The sequence below is a fragment of the Meleagris gallopavo genome, chromosome 1 (assembly GCF_905368555.1).
Source record: "Meleagris gallopavo chromosome 1, MGAL_WU_HG_1.1, whole genome shotgun sequence".
In the NCBI taxonomy this organism is placed as follows: Eukaryota; Metazoa; Chordata; class Aves; order Galliformes; family Phasianidae; genus Meleagris; species Meleagris gallopavo.
Genome location: NC_139404.1, coordinates 20,811,348 through 20,838,640, shown reverse-complemented (window position 1 = coordinate 20,838,640; position 27,293 = coordinate 20,811,348). Strand labels below are relative to the sequence as shown.

Here is a 27,293-nt window from a genome sequence, read left to right as displayed (position 1 = left end):
AACAACTGGCTCAAAATATATCTGGGAATGAACACTCTTTTCTAGCTCAAGTTACTACTCTGCTGTTGGAATGAGACAAAGAAGGAAAAGAACAAAATGAAAAGAGGATCTAAAGTATTTTAGAACTATAACTGGGAATTGACCTATATGAATCTAAAGTACTTGTCATTATTATGCCTTCTATAGTTGTTTCTAGATGGTTTTGTGTTGTCGTTGTTGTTTTGTTTTTTTAATTTATTTATTATTTGGGGTGTTGGACTCGATGGTCTTGGTCCCTTTCAACCCCTACAATTCTGTGATTTCTTTGTCATTTCATTTACCAGATACATTTTGTTTTCCACTGATTATGAATGTGTTTCCAGAAAAAGGTACCAGTTCATGTGGGGAAAGGAGGCTATTTACATGGAAGAGGACGAACCAGAGAGCAGAGCTGGACAGAAAACTAAAGGAAGTAACTGACCATCTTATCTTGTTTTTCATCTTGTTGTGTGGATAATTATTTCTATCAGTACTTATGATTAGGAAAGAGAAGAAACCACTCACTACCCACTTCTGGAATGCTAGGAATAGCCTGCTTCAGTTTTCATGTGCTGTGACTGATTTCTCAAATTGTGACAGTAGAAGAAATTCTGCAATGTTGAGAACCTGTCACTGCTGACTTAGTGAAAAGGATTAATCTCCCATTGTGCAACAGGAACTCATAGGAATCTTCAAAAGTTTTGACAGTATCTGTTTTGGCAGAAACAGATGAACAAATTCTTATAGTAGAGAACACTCTGAGAAGACAGAAACCCATCTTAAGGCCAAAGCTCAATTATACAGGGACAGCAGTATGGAGAGCAAATGACTTGAGTTGAATTTTTGCCTATGGACCATTATGATGCCTGGATCAAAGCCTAGTCAAGAGCTCCTAGCGAGCTCAAAATTATATTGATGTATTACTGTCAAAATCACATTCAGAACCCAGTAAACACTCATTATCCTGCATACATCATGCTACTGGAGGAGCAGACTTGATTCCAACAGCAGCTGTTTCCATGAATTATGCATAATCATAGTTTAAAGAATTCCAGACACAGCATTTCTTAATTAGATAATACAGTAGATAAGTATCAGATACTCAAGACTATATTCCCTGCTCTCTCTTTCACCCTAATGTGGAATCCCTCCTTTGGCCTTTCCTCAGAAGCTGACCATTTTCCAAACTCAGTAAAATCCATTTCTCTTTCCCTTCTGAATTTTCTTTTGGACACTCCTGAAGATTTTAGAAATTATGAGTTCTTTACATTTCCGTGATGTAATTTCATCCATAAGCAATTTCAACCTCTTCCCTGTCTTTTGTCATATGTGCAAACCTGAAGCTGTATAAATTCACTCAATCTGCTGAATTTATGCATTTTGAAGGGTCATGGGTTTTGCAAGAGAATTAGTTTGCACTCAGCAACTATAGCACGGTAAACCCATGGAATATTCATATATACTCTTCAATTTGGCAAGCCCTGGTTAATTCAGTGGGAACTGAATTTTTATGAAATAAGTATGACATTTTGCTTCAAGCTTGGTACTTCTCTGAAAGTGCTCAAGCAAAAGTGTACTATTCAATACTATTCAGTTTTCTGTCAACATCATCAGAAACTAATGAAATTTCAGAAAATCTCACTTACAGTAAAATGCTTAAAAAATAAGTCTTCAACAGCTTCTGTATAGTCCATGTGTCATTTAACTCCTCAATAAATTCTCCACTACTGCTGAGTTCTGGAGGAGCTAAATTATCAGTTGTACTCATATTTTATTAAAGTCATTATTATGAAGTTCAGTTTATCTGCTTGTATGTCATGCAGCAAAATGGAAGATATAACTCCTCTTCTATATCAGAGTACTTTAGAGAAGTGGCAAGATTCAAGAGCTTTTCTGACACAGGAAAGAACTTCTTCATAGTGCTAACCCATGACAAACTGCAACATGTAATGATAAAGCTGTATAGGAATTACCATGTTTTTGTACCAAAATGAATTAAACCACAACAAATACTTGGATGGGAAGCATTTAAATGGGAGATGTTAGTGCTCATGAGTTGCGATAAAGGAACAACAAAACAGACTAAGGAGGAAAGATATAAATAATTATTTTCTACTTTATGCATTCAACTGTATATGAATTCTAACACATCTCTGGATTCATGCACGAGTGATAAAAAGAATAAAGTTCATTACAATAAAGTGCATTCCTGTGAACGTACATCTATTAGGAAGTGCTGCCACTCTTGACCATGGGAAAGTCTACAGATGACTTACTGTTGGTTTCAAGACTTTCACATAGTTCAGTTTTGACCTCGCCATTTGGTCTGTCATTTCCTTTTTGGGTCAGTTTGCTTTGCATTGTGGCAGCTGTCACTACAGCCTTGAAGCTCCTCTTCCGTTTTTGAACATTCTGCTCTGGATGAAAAATGATAATATAAACCTTGGGCATGTAGAGCATGCCCAGAGACACAGAAGCACTTAAACTCATGGAGACAGTAAGTGTTGTTGTCTGGATGTACATCTGGGGAAGGAAAGAAACAACAACATAAAAATCATTGCTATATGAATTTAACATATGAAGGCAGATAAAGTAATTCTATTAAAAATACAAGATGGAAAATGGAAACACCACCACTCCTCTCCGCATACTTCAGAAAGACCCTCGACTTCATTTGCCTTTATAGTTGAGTACAGCTGCCTTATAGTCTTTTTTTAACCTTAAATACAGACACTAGAAATGACAGTGTTTATTAAACTTCATTATCATGAAAACAATCAAGATTCCATAGCAACTGTATTTGCATATAATAAACAAATAGGTCTGTGCAGAAAAAGAGGGATGACAATAGGGCTAATTTTGTATAATTCATTTTAATAGATGGATACCTCTGCAACAAAATGCCATATTGTGATCCAGTAGCATGTACTGCATATTTCAGCAAGCAACAGGCATAATGCAAAAAATTGTTTAAGTTTTAAGCTTAATATAAGTTTCCCTACTGAAGACTTAAAAGTATAGATGATTTTCTAATTTGTCCTAATTAGGAAATCAGAAAATCAGGGAACCAGAAAGGTAGATTACAAAAGATTTCAATACCCCATGAAAATAAAAAATATCTTACATTTTTTGTGTGAATCTGTGACATATAGTTTTATTTTGGGGTTGTCCTGTGTGGAGATAGGATTTGGACTTGATGATCCTTGAGGGTCCCTTCCAACTGGGGATAGTTTATGAAATCTTCAAAATATATTTCTAAAGAGTGGACTCCCACTGTGAACCACTCTGCAAAGCATCAGTATAATTCTGCCAAATTCTCACATAAATTGAGGGAAACCCTGATCTCTTTAAGAAAAGACAGACAACGCTTCAAAGTCTGTAAGGATTTGAATCTAAGTCTGAAGGCAGTATGAGACTGAAAAGATAATCAGGATTTCCGGTTGTGCTGAGGAAATATATAGGAGCAACACTTCCTTTTAATGATACTGCAAGACAGTACGTCAGGAAATAAATACTACAGAGTCTACAGTGAAAAAGCTCTATTCCATTCGGTCTCACAAACTCCTTTTTGAAAACAAATCTCCCTGAAAACAAATCTTGACTTAGCACGAGTACTTCTAATGAAAACCTTACACTGTTACGTCATTACACTTTTTTTTTTTTTTTTTTTTTTCCAGATTACTGTGGAAGGAGTTCTATGCAGATGTATGTTGACCTGCAAGTAGCATCTCTGAACAAAACTGACTGTTCTACAGTTCAAATGTTACAACGTTGACTTTTTAAAGTTAAGCACTACATTGAATAGTGATGCAACCGCAGCCAGAACAACCCAATGAGAAGATGTTACAAAAAGAATGCTCTCCCATCTCCAAAGATGTAGGCTTGCTGGAAAAAACACCACAAACAACAGACCCCCAGCAAAAGATCCTTCCCTAGTGGAAGTCAACCCTTAAATGAGGTCTAAGAGAGGTGGAGCCAGACTACAGCCCTTCCGATCATGCAGGTGAATCACCTTCACCAGTGCTCCCAAGGATTACCCTGTCTCTTTTTCCAGGTGCTCAATCAGTGGTTCAGGCCATGACTCAACAGTTACCATACAGGTGCAGAACCTTGCATTTGGCCCTGTTTAACCTCATTAGGTATTCATTGGCCCACTTTCCAGCCTGTCCAGGTCCCTTTGGATGGCTTCCCTTCCTTCCAGTGTACTGACTGCACCACTCAGCTTGGTGTCATCTGCAAACTTGCTGAGGGTGCACTTGATGACATCATCTATGTCATTGATAAAGATGTTGAAGAGCACCAGTCCCAAGACCAAGCTCTTGGGGGGCACCACTTTTGACTGGCCTCCACCATGACATAGAACTGTTGATCATAACCCTTTGGCTGTGACCAGCCAACCAGTTCTTAATCCATCAAACAGTCCATCCTTCAAATCCACACCTCTCCAGCGTAGAATGAAGGATGTGGTGAGGAACCATGTCAAAAGCTTTTCAGAAGTCCAGCTAGATGGCACTGTAATTGATTACTACACAGTGTGGGCCTGATAACATTTTCTACTTCTTTTTAAATAGTCAGTTTCAAAGCTGAGAGTCTATACAGGACAGGAACACGTTAATTCTTTCCATCTTTGGAATCCTCCTTCCTGCACGACAAGTCTAGCAAACAGGAGGCTGCACACTTGTGATAAAGGAACAATTTGGTTTGACTTTTGTCTGATTCCCTAAAATTCAAGTTGCAACAAAAGTATTTCAGTTTAATAGGAGGTATGAATAATTTTTTTTATAAATCTTACTGTTGTATCTCACTTTAATATACAGGAGAATAAAGTCCCTTTGCCACAATTCATGGTTACACAGAAATGAATTTCAGTACTCCACACACTGAAATCCCTTCTGAACTACAACCTTTTTGCTTTTCACAGATATAACAAGGTCTGCTATGTCTATTCTCCTTGTTCTTGACAGTGTAAACTTATAAGATAGAAAACTAAAATCACAGTGGTGCACACAAAAAAATCTTGCTTCTCCTTCTATAATGGGAAAACTTGATGCTTAAATATCTTCCCAACTTCATCCATCAACCCACCTATACACCAGAACTGATCCCAGGATTCTTATGTACTGTTTTCTACTTTTGTAATTGAAAGATCCCTCATGAGACTGTGTCTCATGTTAATGATGCAGATGCTGTCCCCACTCAGGTACAGTATTTCCATACCTAGTAAATGACCAAGACCCTTTCCTCATCAGAAAGATGGTAACACAGCCTCTGACTGCCTCAGCAGCTAAAACAGATAATAGTTATTTGGATATTCAGGGATTTTCCATCTTCTACTATGTCTTCAAGATCTATCTCCTTCTTTCTATAGAAGCTCTGACATAGGAAACATTGGGGTATTCAGTGATATTTCAGAAAAGCATGTATGCTCCAGTGACTTCCTTGAGTTGGAAGTACTTGAAACTAAACCGTCACCCTGGTAACGTGAAAAATTTCTGTGAAAAAAAGTTCATGCATGCACCAAAGAAAGTTTCCCGTTCAGGTAGCAGAGTGACTACCTCTCAGCTCAGCCTACCTGCTTAGAATTTAAAAAATCACCTAGGTTCCCACCTGTTTCATGCTTGCTGAGACAATATCATGAACATAACATGCCTTCAACTCACCATAAAGCAACTGTTTTAATTAGAGAACAAAAACGGTGGTAATGTCAAACTTTTGTCCACATTGCCCAGCTTATTGCTTTTCTTAGATAAAAGAGAGGATATTTTTCACCCAGTCTATTCCCTGATTTTAACAGTATAACTTAGAGGGGTGGGCGATACAGCTATGTCTTCCACCTTGGTGCAAGTTCTCTAACTGCTAGTAGATATAGCACAAAAGATAAGCAATTCTGGTACTCAGGGAAGTGAAGCTATACAGGAAGGCTTTATACATCACAGGGTACGTGGGTGCCTAATGTATTTTAAAGTCAGCTGCTTGTACTCCAAAAAGAAGTGATTGTTTAAAATATGCAGTTGGTCTAATGCCTCTTATTGGCTAACTACACAATCTGCCCTTTAGAAGTGCAGACCAAGGAAGCAGCCTCAACACTGAACACTGGAGTCTAAACCACCCTGATGAGACTAGCATATCCAGATAGGCACTCTTGATGTCCCACACCACCAGTAACAGAGCTGAAGATGGAATTATGGATTCATTTTTCCCTTATCCTTGCTATCAAGTACTTTATGTCTTTTCTATGAATCTTCTCAGTCCCTTAAGCTAACTTCATTTTTTTAAGGCCAGAACTGTAGTAAGAATTATTTCCCATAAAGGTTTTTTGCTATCAGTTTGTCCCACCACTCTTGCTTCTACTCCCAGATGCTGGGATCATTTACCAGATCATTCATAGCCAGAGGATAAATGATACATGGTACAATAAATATAAATGTCATTTATTGGCATGCATGCCACAAATTGGGAAATACAGAAAAATGGTCTCTCACTTTGTAGTGGGCAGAGCAAGGGTATTTTCATCTCAGTAAAACACAAGCATTGAAAGTCATTTTTCTTCCCCTCCAGAATATGAGTGCTAAAAAAAATAAATTAAAAAAAAAATGCCTTGCTTCTTTATGAATTTGTGAGCATGCCATAATACTGAAGTTGTTTCTGCATGGGTTGCAGCAAGCTAGAAAGTTGATTGGATGACATCACTTATGGTTTCATGAAAGAAACACCATGGAATCAATTCCACACAAAAAATGAACACGGAAAAGGCTGACTGCAGGCAAATATATTAGAAACCAGGAAACACTACAGATAAGAATGTAACAATGTTGGTGAGGAGCCAATAATTAATACCAAGATTCATACTGCTCCGCAGAACCTACATCCCCATAAGCTTACACCTATAGATTCTTACTCTTTTCATTGCACAACATTTTCTGCCTGGACCTGTGGGAAGAAAATTCATATCTTCTTGAGGAAAAACATTACAAGTGCATGCCAGTCATTAATGGTTTTCTCACATTGATATAACAAGAATATTTGCAAACTTTCTACAAAATATGAACTAAAATAAGGCTGAAAGACAAAATTCAAAGCCTTTTCACAAACATGAAAAGTACCACATTCATGAGTTTATAATCTCAATCAGTAAATGTAGGATGTGACTCTGTACCTTACAAAGAAAATTGAGAAAACAAACACTCTTTATTTTCATTTGTACATCCCAGTTTATTTCAGAAATTTTTAGATAAAGACCAAATCTAATTACAGATTTCAAAGTAAATGTTTGTCAGCTTTAAAAAGCATGAATTTTCATAAAAGCTGAGACATTAGAGGAGCTATAAAAGCATGAGGCCTCAGTGGAAGATGAATATACCTATATTTCAAAAACTGAATTATGGTAATGATATCGCTGTTCAGCTTTTATTCTTGAAGTCTAATTTAGACCTTTCCAGCAATATTTATAAGTGTTCCCTTTCTACCCGTAAATTATTTTATGCAAAGAGTCAAATGACTTTACTAGATCTTTTTTTTAGCATTGTATATATTATTGTAAATAAGACCTGTCAGCTGCTCACTGCAAGTGTGTACAATTGCACACTGTAAAGTTTTCATTGCAAAGTTTCCTCTACAAAGTGCTAGGTTTTTTTAACCACATGCTTAATACTAACCTCAGAACTTCAGGCACTTTCCAGTGACTTCTCAATATCTAATTTTACCATGGAGTAGAACACCTCTATCCTACATACATACAAGTTCTGGAATTCAGATACTGGAAGTCTGAGGACATTCACTTCACCAAACTTTGCTAATCTGTCCTGTAATTTGGAAACAGATTCTCACTGATCATTAATGGTCTTTCAACTCTGTATGTTTCTTCATCTAATTTCCTAATAAAACATGATTCCTTTGTTATACATAGGCTATCAGGATATCACCTGATTGTATCAAATGAAAGGAGGAATAGCTGATCTCTAGGGCTGGGAAGCAAATAATATAAATACAATACCACCGTATCTACAGCAGGAAATAAAACCATGCTGAGGTGTAGGCCTGCATGCTGGGACCTTACTGCCTGCACTGCTCCTTTGTTAGTGTACTCCCAGCACAAGAGGGCTTGGTCCTAGACCAATCTGTAATCTCCTTAACTGTTTCCAGGAGTTTGGCCACAGTCTGGTGCTATGCCCACTGGGTAACTGATATGACTACTATGTTCTTGTTGTGAGGCTAAGATTTCAATATTATCAAACAAGCCAAGTAGCCTAATGGTTTGTTAGTACTCTTAGTGATGCATCATAACTAGTCTAGGCAGAAACTGGGAGGGCAACACAATACTTTGTCAACATGGTGAGCATTAATGCCAGTTCTCATTGCTGTTACCCAATGTCACCTCTACCATAAGATCCTTTACTCTGAAATTGCTACAGATTTTCTACTAAATTTGTAGTCCAACCTGTAAATAGTTTCCGATGTCTTCCAAATACTTAGAAAATTCTGTCTTTGGTCAAATACATTCTAATTTGCAATACATAGATCAATTCACCTATATAAGATGTAGAAAAAATCTAGAGAATAATTTTATATTTTCATATTTATAATTTTTAATGAAATTTATTTATCATGGGACATTTATTTATTCTTCAGGTATCTACTTTGAATGTAGACTGTATTTGCCCAAAGGCTAAATGAACTAGCAAATGTGGCAGGTGTGCAACAATTCAAAATAGACTCATGTAGATCTTCAATTATAATTCATTTGAAAAAATGAGGGCTGACATTTTGGAACACCCAAAATTTTAGAAGCCAGTTGGCAAGCCTGAAATTGTTGCTTTCATGTGCATAATTTTCTAGTGAAGAAAATCTAAAAGGAAGAAAGCCATTTTATAAAGGATGAGAGATGTTACCAAAATAATAATAATAATAATAATAATAATAATAATAATAATAATGATAATAAAATGGGACTTGAACTTAATAGTACAGTATTACAGTACTATATATACATATATATATATACTATATACTACAGTATATACAGGTTTGAAATAAAAATGACTTGGTTTCCTACAACCCAGAAACCATTATCACTGACTGAAACAATCTTAGAAATAGAATATGCTGCTGAGTAGAAAGCAATCTTATTTGTTGTTCAGATTTAAAATTTGCAGAATATTACAATTCTGACTTTTTAAAATGACCAATACTGGCTGTCTGTTTTCCTTATTCATAAAACACAGAAAAAGCATAACCTTAACTGCTGGCTTCTTATCCTACTAACTAAATTTTAATCTGTTTTCTGAAATTCAAATATGCATTGTACCTTAGATAGAGTGACAACCATGAACCAGGAATACTATAAAATAACCTAAACCTAAGTGCTTTAATAAATAACTTGCTGGCAGGTTTAGTTCTAGAATGTGTTTGTCTATTTTGTTCATTAGGTTTTATGTGTGAGAGTTCAAGTACCTGATAGAGACAAATATTAAATGAAGTACACTTGTTCAGAAGATAATTTTATTTAGCATTTTCAAGCAGGACATAATTAAGTTACTCCGTCACACAAAATGATGGAGGTTTAAATAAGTAACAGCTGGTTACCCCAATGCCTCTACAACTGCAGGGCAGCCTTTGGCAAGAAAAGCTGTGCAAACACAACCAATACATTATGCTAATGGGAACAACGTAATGAGCAAGGAAGCAGCTAAAATGGAATGACAAAAAGAAAAACAAACAATCAAACAAGTCCCTTCAGCCCTTAGCAGGCATTTCAATTGCAATTTGTTAACAGAATTCTTACAGTGGCTGTACTCAGGTACAAGCCCTATCTAGAAATGTTTGCTGAGTTTTATTCCTTTTGTAAGAATAAGTGTAATATCAGCAGGATGAATCCACATATAGTTTCTCCTTTGACTTCAGTGAATTTACACTGAATTGCTCCTAAACATAGAAGCTAATAAAAATATTTCATTATTTTTCTCTCCTATTTTTTTTAGAAAAAGATATAAACCTGTTGTATAAGCAGCTTACATAGATTTTAAAATGTGTGCACTATCAAAGTATTTCCCTCTTTTACTACTAATCTATTTAAATTCTACATGATTGTTTATCTGAAATTTTGGTTTTGTAATTTCTGTAAAGTTTTTCTATCAGAATTCATTCACTGCAGAAAGGAATTGTGAATCCCCTACTTAATCAGTAAGAAACCCACAGTAATTGGATTTTAGAACCTTTTCCTAGCTGTAATGCTGAGTGCAGAGGGTGTGCTGAATGGTATGCACTATATATTTATTGTATGCTGCCTCTAAACCAGGATGCTCCGGTAGCCAAGAAGGCCAATGGGCATCCTGATCTGAATAAGCAATAGTGTGACCAGGAGGACTTGCAAAGTGATTGACAATGTTTCTTTAAGCTCAGATGGATACGTAAATGCAAAATCTTAGCACTTTCCCCCAAGCATGTGTGCACCTAACATCTAAAATTATCTGATTACACCGTCTGAGAAAGGAAATAATAATTTACTGCAGGCTATGCAGCAGTCTATTTGGTTTTTATAACTACAGTTTTTATTATTATGGTTTCCTTTCTCAACATTCTTTGTAGAGAGCAGAACTGTTAAAAGTTCACCATTATTTCATATGTCTGTCCAGGTGCAGATTTACCAAAGGTACAGCAGGACAAATGTATCTTATTTATCCCATTGAGTTACCTCAGTAGCATAGCCTTGTGAAGTTTCATAACTTTAGCTTATTCTTATTTCTCCCCATCAGTCCTTTGACACATTTTCATTGCAATACCAAGATATATTGTTACTCAGTAGCTCCATTTATCAGACACTGCCAATTTTTATGAGTCACAAGTAGTTGTATCTATCAAATATGGCATATGCATAGAAAAAGAAGTTGTCCAGAGAGGTTGTGGAGTCTCCTTCCTTGTAGATCTTCAAAAGCAGCCTAGACCTGGTCCTGGGCAAACAGCTGCAGGAGTCTCTGCTTGAATAGGGGGGTTAGACCTACAGACATTGGTATTATTCATATCTGTTGAGCTTTTTAATCATGAAATAAAATCTAATCTTAATTTTTATCGGGGCAACACCAGAAAGTGGCAACTTGTGTGTGAAAGTTATGTAGCCTATATGTGTCTAAACTGCATTGCAGACAAGGCACCAAGCTGGATTTGCAACTGATTCAGATCTGACTGTAGGGTGCTTTGGTTGATAATATGCAGGCGAACTATGAGTGACTTTAAAATTTACATCGCTGCCCAAGTGCAATTAATTATACCAGGTAGATCTGGCACACGAGGATCGATAGGTATCCACTTATTCTTGCTATGATAACATAAAGAGAAGATAAGGTAGTGCACTTTTCTTTAGAACTACAGAGTACTTAATTGTTATCATCTGACACAAGAGAAGGAGAGATTTGTTGTCAACTTGGAAAGATAATGGCTACGAGGATAGAATCGTCCTAGAAACAAGAATAACGTGAGGCATATCTACTAAAAGATTTCACTTTCTCACTATTCAGATTTGGACTATAGACCTGATGGTGAGTTGGTCTGATCCATGAACAGATGATGTAAAATTACCTTCCAACGTTTAAACAGCTGCAGTGCTCTTTGATCTGCTTTTTTTTCTGAGAGAGTGCCTCTGCATTGCTGCTGAGAGGGAAGCAGCTTATACATTGTGTGAACATTCTCAGCCAAAAGGAGGTCTTGTTCAAGACTTACCATTGACTTTTTCTCAAACAGAAAATCCACACAAACATACTAAATTCCATCAGTTATTGTAAAAATATTTTTCTTAATTTATAAGTAGAGTTGGTTCACATCAGAAAGAACATTAAGTATCTAGTCCAATCTCCTCAAAGCAAGGTCAGCTTTGAGGTTAGATCACGTTGTTCAGGCCTTTATCTAGTTAGGGATGTCTTCATCTACTCAGGTCTTGAATTACAGTAGTATAATAAAGTTTTCTTACTGACCTAGCTGCAGTAATAATTGAGAAGTGTCTTCTTCCCTCTGTGTCGTATCTTCTTGACTTCTTAATGTTCCTTGTTCTGTCTTTCTGAACTAAATAGGGACTGAGGCAGGAACTATATTTTAATTTATTTTAACATGCTCTAATTTGCACATTATGGATATTTAAATAGCCTAAATAATAACAATATCAATAATGAATTAGTATTAAAAATAAAATGAGAAAATATGGTGAAACCTGTGTAATGTATATGGGATTCAGGTCAGCTCAATTAAAATAATCTGTAATTTTTTATACTATAATTTAGTTGACTACATTATATAAATTAAGAGGTTCTATCCCTTGAGGCATTTTATAAATGTTAATTATTAATATAAAGTAAAGCCTCTTCAGTACTGTGTTTCCAGCACTCAAAGCCAACCAAGAATTCAACAGATTGCATATTTTTAAGATGCTGCCAATGTTTTAAACAGAAAATCCCTTTGGTTTACGTTCCCATATATTCAGTTTGTCATTGCACATCTGCTGTAATGATTAAATAGGACATTCCATCTCTGGGGAAAAACCAACTCAATTAAGTGAAAGGACTAACGGCAGCTTTTCTTTCCCTTCTTTTAAAGAAAAAAGATAAAAAAAAGACACTGTTTTATCTACTTTCAAATTGTAATTAATACCTGTAACTCTATAACTAAGTGACAGAAAACAGTTGCATGCTGAAAGGAATATGACTGCACAGTTACATTATTCAACAATAATTTTCTGTCATTAAAAAGAATAAATTAAAAACCATCACTAGATTTGTTAGCTATGATTCCAATGCCTCTAAATAAAGGGCCCAACACTTTGAATACTTTTAAACTGATGAAAAGAGCTATATCATCTCCTTTCAGAGAACTTGAATCAATGTGCTGAAATACTATCTGCAGCCTGAAAGATGGTGAACAGACAAAAGAGGCAATGTCACTGGTTCCCTTAACTGTTTTGTTGTGCTATTCCAAATAAAATGCTCTATCTTGCCAGATCACCCAATTGTTTTTTAATGCAAAATTTAGTGCTTGTTTAAAATAAAGAGCCTCTGTCACTAGCCAATCTGTTGGGGCCACGCTGTCAAAGCCTCTTGATGCATGCCAAGAAGAGACGCTCTCCTGCCAGCACAGTTACATCACCTCACCGAATGACAGATGCAGAACTAACATTAGCTTTCCTCAGTTGGCATACCCACACATTGAGGTTTTGCCAGTGTAAATATGTCAGTCAGTTTCAGTGTGTGCGTGTGTATGTGTGTGTGTGTGTGTGTGTATGGGTTTTTGTTTTTTTTTGGAGTTGTTTTTGTTTGTTTTTATAGTTTTCTATCCTAGCTTTACTGGCAAATCTTTGTAGATGAGGAACAAGAATGTTACTATTAATGATCATGATATCCAATAACGACTTTCATCTATAAAGTATTTATTAAACAGCAGATAAGGATTAGAAAACGGGTCTTGGGGCTTATAAAATTCCATTCAACTTTGTAACAAACAAATTGGAAACAAGTTACTCATTCCTATTGGCTTAGAGAGCCAAAGAAGTTGCAGTCGCAGTCTGAAATTCGTCACTTGTTCAAATAACCACAGGATTTCTTCTGCAATCGAGCTGTTCTCTGATATCTAGTATGTCTTAGTTCACACTATGACTTGTTGCTCTCTTCTCTGACTGTCATTTTCATGTAATTCAGAGGACAATCACTTCTACCTAAAAGTTGGCTGAAACTGGACGCCATCTTTTCTTTTTTTTTTTTTTTTTTTTTTTTTTCCTTTTTTCTTTTCTTTTCTTTCTTTTTTCTTTTCTTTTCTTTTCTTTTCTTTTCTTTTCTTTTCTTTTCTTTTTCTCTTTCTTTTCTTTTCTTCTTCTTTTCTTTTCTTTCTTTCTCTTCTCTTTTCTTTTCTTTCTTTCTTTTCTTTTCTTTTCTTTTCTTCTTTCTTTTCTTTTCTTTTCTTTCTTTTCTTTTCTTTTCTTCCTTTCTTTCCTTTCTTCTCTTTCTTCCTTTCTTCTCTTCTCTTCTCTTCTCTTCCTTTCTTCTCTTCTCTTCTCTTCTCTTCTCTTCTCTTTCTTCTCTTCTCTTCTCTTCTTCTTCTCTTCTCTTCTCTTCTCTTCTCTTCTCTTCTCTTCTCTCTCCTTCTCCTTCCCTTCCCTTCCTTCCCTTCCCTTCCCTTCCCTTCCTTCCCTTCCCTTCCCTTCCCTTCCCTTCCCTTCCTTTCCTTCCTTTCCTTCCTTCCTTCCTTCCTTTTCCTTTCCTTTCTTTCCTTTTCTTTCCTTTTCCTTTCCTTTCCTTTCCTTTTCTTTCCTTTTCTTTCCTTTTCTTTCCTTTTCTTTCCTTTTCTTTCCTTTTCTTTCCTTTTTCTTTCTTTTCTTTTCTTTTCTTTTCTTTTCTTTTCTTTTCTTTTCTTTTCTTTTCTTTTCTTTTCTTTTCTTTTCTTTCTTTTCTCTTCTCTTCTCTTCTCTTCTCTTCTCTTCTCTTCTCTTCTCTTCTCTTCTCTTTCTCTTCTCTTCTCTTCTCTTCTCTTCTCTTCTCTCTTTCTCTTCTTCTCTCTCTTCTCTTCTCTTCTCTTCTCTTCTCTCTCTCTCTTCTCTTCTCTTCTCTTCTCTTCTCTTCCCTTCTCTTCTCTTCCCTTCTCTTCCTCCTTCTCTTCCCTTCCCTTCCCTTCCCTTCCCTTCCCTTTCCTTTTCTTAATTTTGTGCTAGAATTAAGATGACAAGAGTTGATCTGAAGGCCCTTGATACACAACTGCACTTACGATCCATACTTCACTCTGTCTGGCAAAACCTCGCTAATACCTTTGTAAGCAAGACAGATTTTATTGCATTTCCTCCTGTCACTGATGTAAACCTGGAGAACTAAAATTATTGTTGTTTAATCAGTGGTTAGCAAGTCTGGCCTGTAATGAAGACATCTACAGTTTTCATTTTCTGAAAGAAAAAGGGTGTTTTCTTCATGCTTTGCAAATCAGCACTAACAGTAAACAAAGAATAAACATGATGCAATAGGATGTTATTTTATTCATTATTTAGCTTTATAAGTGTATAAATAATCTAGCCTGGAGTAGGAACTGTCAAGTCAAATTTAGCACACTATTGTTTGTATGCAGTAGTGGTTTGCGTAAATTGTGTTTGTGACAGGTTATAATACTAAGAAGAAATATTTTAGATGGAAGTAACAGATGGCCCATGACAATTTTAAATAAAATATACTATTGGTGTAACACAGATAATAAAACCATCATGTTACATCTTGTGAGCTTCATAAAAGGCAAAATAATATGTGGTACATGATAAAATAAATATGAAAATGCAAATCCTGTTATTTAGAATCATAGAATTGTTTGTTAGAAAGGACCTTTAAAGATCATCTAGTCCAACTGCTCTGCAATGAACAGGGACATCTACAGCTAGATCAGGGTGCTCAGAGCCCACTCTAGCCACTCAAATCGTCTAACAGTCAAAAGTTGCCCTAAATCATTGCCTCTCTGCTGAACCTGCTAGAATAAACCTTTAGCTCACATCACTTCATTTCCCTGTGTCCTACCTTGTAATCTCTTTTGCCTGTAACTCTGAAAGCAGTTTTTAGATTTTTATTATCTGACAGGTTGCCTACATCACTGGCATAGTACCCTGGCTTCACTGCTTTCCCTGACTGGATGACCTAATTTTTGCCAGCAGGAGCACTGAATGAAATAATTATTAATGCCCTGAGTCTATTCAGGTGAAGGCTGGAAGTGCTTTAGAATGAAGGTTATAGTAAGAGACAGTAAACATAGGAACACTTAGGACTTTAAAAATAATTTCCTGTCCTTCCTCACAGCTCCTGTATCTACTCCACTAACGTTTTTTGCTGTTTCCACGAGGTTTATTTTTGGCTGCAAATGTGAACCCTAGAGTTTATGTTAGCTGTGTTCTTCCCTTCCAAAAGCAAATGGGAGAGTGAGATCTAAATAAGACATGATGTTTAGCAAATTTTGCAGGCCTTTTTCTCTTGCCATTTTCTTAGTAATTAGTTGCTATTTCTGTCACCATTAGCAACTTTCCTCTGTTGTTGCTATTCATGCAGATGACTGGCCCCTGGCTTTCACTCCTTGATATGTCCAAGGCATATTTGAGGTCTCTAAAGTTTTCCATGGGGCATTTGCCCTCAAATGGTGATCTTTTATATCAAACTGTTAAGAAAAAAGGAAGAATACAAACCTCACTTGTAATTTTTATGTTGCTCATATATGTGTGATCCTTTTTATTCCTCAGCTGACGTTGTATATTTTTTGTTTGATAAACAGATATCTGTTAATAATGTCATTTTCCTATCCATAATACTGACAGCTTTCCTTCATTTTCATGGAAATCCAAAATCTACAAAATGCCAAAGACATGCTGAAAACCCATTTACTCTAGATGTACATACTCCAAGCTAAATTACAGCTTTTGCAGAAGTGTGTTAGGACAATGCAAGAAAACAGGGAGAAGCCCCTTCCTGGATTGGAAGTAACATAAACAGAATCATGAATATATTATTACACTGTTTGCTCAGCTCTAGACCTTAACAAGAAACATTTAGCCACATGAGACAAGAAAAATGTATCTTCTCACTTATAAAAACATTCAAGTTCTGTCTCTTGCATTTGATTTGTGCCAAATTAGCAGGAGAAAGTGAGGAATGAGGCTAAATTGTTCCTCCCTGTGCAAAGGGAATACGAAGGTCTCCCAACTGTGAGTGGCTTTCCTCACCATATGTGATTCTTCATCTTGGCTCAGCAGGGCAGGAAAATATATTTGAGGATTTCAAAACAATGTGTGTTATGTAAATGTTATCTGCAGTGCTCTGCTCCATTTTTACTTTTAGTGGTTTATTCACACGCATTTCACAGAAAAAGGCTAAGCCTGAAATTTAAAAAAGAACTAGTAAAAATCAAGTTAAAATGAAGGTGAAATTCAGGTTAGTCCTGTACGTATAATTTTGGTCTAGGTAAGTGAATATGTATATGTTTCTGTGCTTATGCAGCATACTTAGTCATCATTTCTCAGGGCAGTTCAAAATCAGCCTTTCTGATAAAACTAAACTAACTGGAGACAATAGAGTCACCTGAGACAAGGTGGCTGACTGAACAATAATACCTCTGGCTAATTGTTATAGGACAACATATTGAAATTCTGGAGACTCTGTTGCTGGAGAGAAATTTGTATGTTTTCTTACAAGGTAATATAGGACAGTCATTTGTAAAGAAATACAGTAAGGAGAGATGTTTTATAAATAGTTGAAAAATGGGAAAACACATGCATTTGCTGAAGAGATAAGCACAGAAAAAAAAAAAAAGAAAAAAACACAATAGATTTGAAAATACCATTGCAAGTACATGGACAGTGATGGACAGTGGTAACCCAGCTTCTTTGAGAGATTTAATTCCCCCATATGAAGATTACTCTATGCAAAAAATGACAGCAAATTAAAAGATTTTTTAACAAATGTTCCGTCTGTGAATGTTTGCAACACGTGAAACCTATAGCCCTGAAGGACATTTTCTTTACTAGTATCAAATTCTGTTGTAATCTCACTTGTCAACATTTGACTGCCTGCTTCCCATCCCTACCTTAAGCATTTCTGATGTTGCATTTAAAGTTGTTTCCTTAAATGCTGGATGTTTATATCTGTACTGCTTTCACCAGGCTATATGATGACTATCTTCCACCTAAGCACAAGCAATTACATGACCATTCTTCTTTCTGAATTTTACCATATTCTCTTTAGTATTCCCCACTGGAAGGGGGAATAGTGTTGCTATCATGAGGGGTGACATGAGAAAATCTCTCTAGTTTTGCCATCCTTGCAAAATAAACACAACTCCACCATTGTACTTGAAATTAATAGTAATAACATAATAACCATACTATGTCAACACTTTCTAAAGTCTCAGTTATGGATTTCAGTGTACTTTAAAATCACAACTGCCTCTTCAGCAAAATTCTTTCAAGTTTGCATTACTTTCAAGTTTCCCTTTTCCTATGAATATCACTCCGTGGGAGTTCTCACTCAGTGTCATTTTGGGGGTTAAAAATATGCTCATTTTCATTCTTCAAAAACTCAGTGATTCCTCAGCAGTCACGCTTTTTTGAATGTTTCGATAACAAAACTAGGCGTTTGCCTCCAAGTTCCTCTTCTGCCAACATTCTGCTAGTGCTTTTCCAAAGCTGACTCATATTTCTGCCACCACATTCTGTACACCATTTTCACAAATGTTTCCTTTTCCTTTCTTGTCAATACAAATAAGTCAGATATAATTCAGAGCTGCAGACTATCAGTTAAAGGATCTTTACAAAAAACAGAATTTTAAAGGGACAGATTATATGTGTAAAAATAAGGCTGATTGAAACTGTATGCGGGAGAAACTTACCGTAATAAAGTAATATAGAATATAAGAGAATGAAAAGGTATTATTATCTGGCAGCCATGTCAAGTCATTTGTCTTCTGATAATCAAAAAGAAAGAAAATGAAAATACTCTTCCTCTGAGAAAGAAATCATCTACCACAGCAGCACTCTATATAAAAGTCTAGAAGCTATAGTGTTGATGTTTATTGCTGGGAGAAGTTGAGCAACTAACACTGCTGAGATGTTTAGCTGAGGTGATTGTATGATGCAATGAAAACAGAAATTTGTTGCCTCTATAAACTTTCCCAAACAATTACTAGATGCTTTGTTACTTTTCAAAATTGTCCATAATACTGAAGGATAATTTCATATGTGTGACAAAGACAAGCAAGAAATCTTTTGTTTGCATGGAGCCAAAGAGTAAACACATGATTAAGGGGCTGGTTATAGGATGAACTGGATCTACTACGTACAAAATTGTCTGGATTAGGAGAATAAGTCCATGTGGCTGGATTTACTGCAGTGTCTCGGACATACTCAGATTTTAAATTTCAACCTTTCCCAAACCAGCAGCTCCATGCCCTTTTCTTGTTATTGTCAGCCTGCAGAACTGCTTCCTAAATATCAAATCGTTGTTTGCTAAAACATTTGTTCTGGATCTGATCTAGAGCCTACACCTCCTAGAAAATAAATGTTTAATTTTCTGAAATAAACAGACATGATCTATGAAATTTCATACAAGTTGATTGTTAAGAGACTGCAACAGTGGATAATTTATGTAAGTGAAGAAATAGGATAAGTCTCATCTTTGAAAATGACAAGTAGTTCCTTTAATGTTCTTTGTCAAATGTGGGTACTTTAAACTTTTAGGAAGCAACAGAGGATTTTCGTTCTTACTTCTCTCTCCTTTCATAACTGTAAAATTGCTCACACACTTTAATTCTATCATGAACAAAATGCAGTCATCATTTCAGTAAAAAAGAATGTACATTTAAATCTCTAAGAAATGAGGGTGTGATTCTTCGACATATGTGAAATAGACCATCCTTAAATAAACAAGAGAGATGAATAGTGAATAAATTGAAAAAGTGATTTCGATAAGAAGTCAATAAAGCACAGAATGTGAGCCCTCTGTGAAATTTACTTCACCCAAGTAGATGGCTTTGTAAGAGGAAGAGAGTATTGCTTACCAGAGCTGACAAGCTAAAAAAAAATTTCAGGGAAAAGAAGTACAGTGGTGCAGTGAAACGCATCACTGCTGACTAACCTGACAGGTTAGATCTAAGTTACTTGCTTATACTCTGTCATTTTAAACAGCATGGTAGCACTAACTGCAGCAAAAATAGATCTTGGCATTGACTAAGAGGCATTACATGTATTGGAGAGGTGCCCACAGTTTCATTTTGCAACCATAGGGGTCGAGTCTCCTGTCAGTATGTGTGCACAACTTCTATAACATTAAGAGAAACAGGTGTGCTCATCCATGGGCAAAAATGCCCAAAGAGTTTATGCTAGTATTCATATGTCACAATTAAAATCACACTTAATAATTCTCATTCTGCAGATAAAAAGTCTAGCATCATTTTACAAAGTTTTTATTTCACTCATTCATAGGAGATAGAAATTATTTAATTAGCCTTACAGTCAGCATTTCCAAATGTAATAGTACATTCCATCATATGAAAATCACAGCACTTAAAAATCTCTTTGCATTATCTTTTTTCCAATAATATATATAAAAAAAGTGTATCCAGATCACTTCAGTTTACTGTTACTGTTTTGAAACATAAGAACTTTTTCCAGCAGAGAGATGTAGAAACCACATGAGCCTGTCAGACAGAAGAGACCTGTTCAGGTGAAGTTTTGCCATTTTCTCATATATTCTGGTGATCTTATGAGAATATGGATATAGCCAAATGCAAAAACGCCTTGCTAGATAGTGATACTAGTGATACTAGAATATCTGGCTCTGAACCATCTTCTTACAGCAAATGCAGCTGGAACAATGCCAGCACACATTGCTTCTCTCTAGCCCACAATCTAGCATGAAACCTGACCAAGTACTCCACATATCTACAAGAAAGCAAAGAGAAAGGCCAAAAAAGCAGTAAACAAGATCTGCTTCTTAAATTCCTACCAAGAAGACAGAAGGAAAAACACAACACATTTATATTTCCTACATGAAAAATCTCCTTCATGTTTACAAAGTTCTGCTGTGTCAGTGAAACAATGTATGACACTGTCTGAAGACATTATATTTTTAGTACCTTTCCTGGTTTGAATGTTTTGAAAATCAAACCTGTCTACTGTACATTTTTATACTAATTTTTTCCTTTCTCAGATTCCTCTGGGAAGGAATGCAAAGACTTATGAGATTGTTTATTGAAAGTACAGAAAATAATGAGCTCAAGGCAAAGCTAAGTGAGACTTGAGCCTATGAACTTGTATGTAAAGGAAACAAAGAAAAATACACTGGAAAACTCCAAAATTTCAATTTTTCATAACAGATTAAAATTCTACAAAATTCTAAATTACACATACCACTTTAAGAAAAGCTTCCAACAGTTTGAAAAATAAAAGGAATCCATAAAAATTAAGGATTCAAGGGCAATTTAACACCAACTGGGGTAGTTAAATGTTTCTTGACATCACTGGCAAAACTCCCATTCATTTGAACTGAATTGTGTCTTTACCTGAATTTTTCAGAAACGGAGCACTAAAAAATAAACTAAAATCTGGACAGATTTCAGAATTCTAGGTGTATTCAAATGGAAAGAAAGGAAGCATTTTATATAGACAAGTCAGAAAAATACTGTACTAAACCTAAGGGTGAGAGTACAAACTTGACCAACAAAATGTCAGCGTCATTGTTAATGAGAGAGAAAAGGAAGAGACACTGGGATAACTGTGGCATCTCAGTCTTGAAAGAAAGAACTAAGATTTTGGTTATCATGGAAAAAAATGGCATTGTCCAGGATGACTCTCCTATCTTGGACAAATTATAAGAAAAGGGGAAACTACATAAACAGTAACAAAAAATGAAGGTTGTTAAGGACAAAGATGATGATGTTAGTGGTGATTAGATACGGTAATTAAAAACCTCACTGACAAGGTAAATAGTACTGATGGAATAGCAAAGAAAATTCCAACTTGGAAATCTGCAAGCTTTAATGGAGATATGTGATCTTTTTAGATTAATAAAATTGTATGCATTGAGATGGCTCAATGAGATAGAAGGTGATGAGTTCTGGAGGGTGCTACTTTCAACTGTACCATGCTGCACTGTATGTGTAGTACTTCTACTAAAGCAACATTTTATTAGATAAGCTTTTCAGGAAAACATATGGTGCAAACAATTCCCTTACAGAGACTGTTTGAAAAGTAGTTTGGTGTACTGGGACTGATTTCTGTATCATGCTACATTGGTTTGTCCATGTCTTTTTGATGACTAGATTAGAAGATAGATGCTTTACCTGCTGTGAGCTCTTCTGCTATACCCCACTCAATTACATATGCTATCTTAGTACAAAGGACATTTCCTTAATGTCATGTGTCCCTCAGCTTCAGATGCACAAGTCTTTTTCTGTATTTGCTATCAAATACTCTCTTTTTAAGCAGCTTCCTTCTTCTCTTCTAAACTCCTTCTGACCTTCCTGACTTCTAACTGTGAAATACTGTGCGGTACCTTTGTGAATGGCATGCACAATACATGTGAATATTTGCTTATACTCTGCACGAGTTCAGAGGAGTTAAAAAAAGAACAATAAGATCCTGTCCTTTCCTTCTCTTCATATTTCTGCTATTTTTGTTATACTGCGGTACAGAGGAGGACATTTTCTCTATAAAACCAAACTATAATGTGATGACATCAGTTCTATTAGTGATTCCAATAACATCACTTTAATCCTATTCATATGTTTCAAAATGTTAAATTTTGACCCTCTCAGCTTAGCTGATATGATTTTCTCAATTGTCATTTTATGCATTATGACCCTGTAAATGGAAATAAAAAATGTGTTTTTTTTAAATAGAGGAATTAATGTCTTTGTTTTGCAGAGGGTGGTCATATGTTTATTGGCATTAGTGCTTTTAGTTGGTCATTTCAGCTAACTGTTCTTTTTCCATGCAAAAAAGAGAATACAGTTATGCAAAATGGAATACTTATAGACACACATTCACATATGTATTCAGAGTTAACGATCTAAATAATGATGTGTTCCCATAATACCCATAAAGGGGTTGGTTTGGCTTTTTAAGAGTTAGCATAAAGCTCACTAGTCCATGTGAAATCAGACTTCCAACAAACATTTTCCTAATATTTCCATGTTTAACAATTAATTAAATTTCTGGGTTAGATCTTGTTTTTATTGGATGGAAAAGGCAGTTGTAATTAACTTTCTCGTATTCATAGGTATATTTTCTCTTCATGCTTTTATTATATCATTCTTATTTGAAATACATACATACATATATATATATAAACGTACTAAATTCAAATCTTTATTGTGATAGTTTTTTATACTTTTTGTGTTATCACTATTTTTGTCTTGCCCAAAAGAAACCAGTCCTCCCAATGCCCTAACTACCTAAGAATTTATAAAGTGCAAGTTACATCACTGCTTGAATGATAGCTGAAAGGAATGTGATTCTTTTAGACCTCAGAACAGCACTGAACATACTCATCTGCGAGTAACACATTAACATGTTCTGGTCTAAATTTAAGAACATATTTCAATTTGAAATGGACACCTGCATGAGGTTGTTGGAACATATATATGCTTCTGTAAGGATAAGTTCCATTCTAGGCAGCTCAGTATAAAAATTGTTACATATCCCATCACATGCAGAATAAAGAACTGCACAGAATTTTAAACAAGAGGCAGGAGCTGCATTTGTCTAAATACATTTTCTTGATAAGGTCTCGTGATACAACATTTCATATGCGTCCCCTGAATGCATTTTTGTTGTAAATGGAGGTCTGTAGCTGGTCAAACCTTCTGCTTCTAATGAACAATAGAACTGTCTGTCCATGGTCCTATTCAAATGCACTGTGGGGGACACCAATTTCAGTGCTTGACCATCACATCACGAAGTAGTTGAGAACATGATTATATTGTAAGATATACTACCTGCCTTTTCTTTTTATACAAAACAGTGAACTAGATGTTGTCATATGCATAATAATTACATAGTGCATCCCATTTCACAGTTAGACTTATAGATGAAACACAACTGAATCCCAAAGACTAATCTTTTTCTTACTATGAAATGAATATCCAGGAAACCTGGAAGGATTTCCTTTTAACTGCATTTGTCAGCAATCAGCAGTTTTTTGGCAGTGAACAACCCAAAGGGAAATGACCAACATTTTAATGAGGTGAACTTGGAAATATGGTAGTTAAATCATATGTTGGTTTTATTTCTTTCCAAAATCATCACTGTGAGACTTCCATGGTATTTGAGAAAATGCCACACATAATTTTGGAATATTATCTAAAGTGGATGAAGGCGGAGAAGTTATTTAGTTACCTGTGCTCCAAAAAGTTGCTTCTGTTTCTCATTTACAGTGAGGAATTTATCACACAAGCCAGCAAGTATCCAAAAAATATATTCAAAAATTTTCTAGCAAGCACTCCATCTTCATATATCACCAAATCTCTGACAATCCCCAGAATAGGGTACAATGAAGATCACAAGCTAATGTAATTTTTTTGGCAGCTCATTTCCTGTGTCCTCTTCTTCCAAAGACCCTGAAGCTACCATTCTTCACTGGGCCAGAAGCAAAACATGTCAGACAAGCAAAACACTGATGTTTTCCATTTTGTGACAGGTGTATATCTCTTCACTGTATGCAGTCAGGTACACTTATACCATACTGATATTAGAACAGACATGCAGCCATACAGGAGAAAGGAGTGTATACAACCTTCAGGAACATTCATGAGTGTTCCACTGAACAACTGAAAAGTGCTTACTTTATTAAATAAGTGGTTTAAATAATATTAAAGTAAACAGAGAAATAAAATTACAACTTAAAGGCTGCAGGCATATCATATAACAATAGAGTTGAGTTTTTTAAATTATACATCAACTAACCATGTACGAAGTCCATCATTCACCAAGTAAAACAATGTCTCACACTCATGCTGAATAACAAGAAAACTATACAGAGGCTAGAACATTTTAATGTAGGTATATTAAATTCTCCACAAGGCTTTGTTGAGTGGGAAGCACAGCCTGAAAATAACCTTCTACCTAGCTTTCATGTAAAGTAAGGTGGAAAGTCATACCTACATATTAGGGTCGGGTAGAGCAGAAGGAACTTTTCTTTGCAGTACCTAATAAGAAATCTAGGGAGGCTTCCACAAACTTTTGCATATGCATTTCAGCTCAAAATAACTTGGAATAATGTGGAGCTTTGCTTCTTTTTCCTTTAACCACTAACTTTTGGAGCAAAGTAGCAAATCTATGGGACAAATCTAACTGCCCCACAGAGAAAGCTAAAATCTTCATTTGTTTTTTTTGTGCATGAATCTGCAATTTATTTTAAAGCTACTTATTCACAATAAGTATTCACAATAAATCTATATTTCATAGGTTAGCATATCAAACAATGCAGTAAGGAAAGCATGTAGCAATTCATAGAATCATAGAATCCCTATATTTGGAAGGAATGTTTAAAGTTCGTGTAGTCCAATTTCCCTGAAATGAAAAGGGGCATGCACAGCTATATCAGGTCACCAAGGGCCTGATCTAGCCCCATCTTGAAAGTCTCTTGAGATGCAGCATCAACCGCATCACTGAGCAATCTTTTAGAGTGCCTCAGCACCCTCACTGAAAAGACTTTTTCCTTATGTCTAATGTAAATCTACCCTCCTTAAGCTTGAAACTGTTTTTCCTTTGTTCAATTACAACAGATCCTGCTAAGAGTCTACTCTCTTCTTTCCTGTAGATCCCCTTTAGAAACCAAAAGGACGCTATCAGGTCACCGTGGAGCCTTCTCTTCTCTGGGCTAAACAACCCCAGCTCTCTCAGTCTGTCCTCGTAGGAGAAGTGTTCCATCCCTCGGATCATTTTTTGTGACCCTCCTCTGGATGCGTTCCAGCAGATACATGTCTCTCCTGCACTGAGGACTCCACATCTGGACACAGTACTCCAGGTGAGGCCTCACCAGCACAGAGTAGAGGGCCAGGATCACCTCCCTCACCCTGCTGGCCCTGCTTCTTTTGATTCAGCCCAGGATACGTTTGGCTTTCTGGGCTGCAAGGGTGCACTGCCGGATCTTGTCCAGCTTTCACCTACCAGCACCCTCAGGTCATTCTCTGCATGGCTGTGCTCAATCCTTTCATTCCCCAACTTGTATTGGTAACAGGGCTTGCTTCAACCGAGGTGCAAGATCTTGCATTTCGATTTGTTGAACCTCATGAGGTTCTCCTGGGCCCACTGCTCAAGCCTGCCTAGCATAGACAGACATGTCTAGCCTGTCTAGGTAGAAGGCATCCCAACCATCAGAATTGTCAATCACATCCCACAGCTTGTTATCATCGGCAAACTGGCTGAGTGTGCACTCCATCCCACTGTCAGAGATACTGATAAAGTTATTGGTCCCAGCACTGAGACTAGAGTGGAATACTCTATACATACAATATATGTTGTGTTGTAACTCTGAACTAGTACAAAAGAAAAGAAGATTGATGAACTATAATCATTTTATTCATTTAAAATCAATTGTCATATAAAAAATTGACATGCTAAAAATCGATTATTGTCTAGAAGCCCAGAGTTAGATGTATGATTTTTTATGCACTAATGTGCTCAAGGTATCATCCACAATCTCTCAGTGATTATGTTATCTAAGGCAGAGTATGTTACCAATATGGATACAAATAGAAAATTTGCAAACGGTCATCTAAAAATTTTTTATGTCTTGAAAACAACACCAAACTAGTTCCCTCTTAGAACTGTACAGCAACAGAAATACTATGTGTTGCACGTGAATTGCAACCTTCAATGTATAAGTTTTGAAAGGGAGGCAAAAGAGTCTGTGCTCTATGTAGTGTACAATATTTAGGTGAATAGAGCTCAGGATATCATTTTGCACAAGAGACCAACTTGACTGGCTATATCAATCCCTTCTGATTTCATGATGAATTATCTCTTACTGCAGTTTAGATAATTATAGTATAATATATTTCAATTTCCATGAAAGTCATTATTTATCACAAATGCTGCTTAGAAATGTTATGATTTATGATTTTTTTTTTTTTTTAAAGCCAAGTCAGGTGTTACAGTGAACAGTTAATTCTGAACATTTTCACCTTAAGAGTGATCAGTATAAAAGTTGTGAAATTAATCAATTTTAAAAGTGCCTTGCTTCCCAAATTCAAGTTCAACTCAAAAGAAAACAAAGAAAAATCTGAAACTGAAAAAAGTTTTCTGAATGTTCACAGTATTCATAATGTGCCAGTCCACCTCTTTTCCCTATTTTTTTACAGCTTTTTATTCTAGAAGACACTGTACAGCTTTTCCAAAGAAAAAAGGTTGTGCAATGGAATCATACAAAATGACTTTTGAAAAAAAGAGAATCTATAAATTTAACTGGTGTCTCATTGGAGGTACATTTCGTAGTTTATCCACCCACAACAGAAAAGTAAAAACACTTTTTTCTTTCATATAGCTCATGGAAGTCTGGATGCAAAGAACAGATTTATAGGGCTGCTTTAACTACAATTTATTAAGCCAAAGAACTGACCCAGCAATGTTGTTGACACTGAATAAATTCACCAGCTGGAGAGAAACATGCTGCCTTGGGGATGTGCAAGGAATGAGGCACTTCTGTCCCACGAGGGAATGGAGCAGAGGAAGAATGGGTAGAAAAGAACAACTCAGTTGTATTCTCACTTAAATACTTTTTCCAACATTGTTT

At 35.9% G+C, this 27,293-nt stretch overlaps 1 protein-coding gene across 1 annotated transcript in view; it reads right to left on the bottom strand.

The window, feature by feature from the left end:
- Window positions 1-2,142: 2,142 nt before the first annotated feature.
- Window positions 2,143-27,293, bottom strand: part of GRM8 (glutamate metabotropic receptor 8) — a 346,291-nt gene continuing 321,140 nt past the window's right edge. The window contains exon 11 of the mRNA XM_085218365.1: window positions 2,143-2,541. Within this exon, the coding sequence (XP_085074491.1) occupies window positions 2,245-2,541 (297 nt within the window). The 3' untranslated portion in view covers window positions 2,143-2,244. The remainder of the gene's footprint in view (window positions 2,542-27,293) is intronic.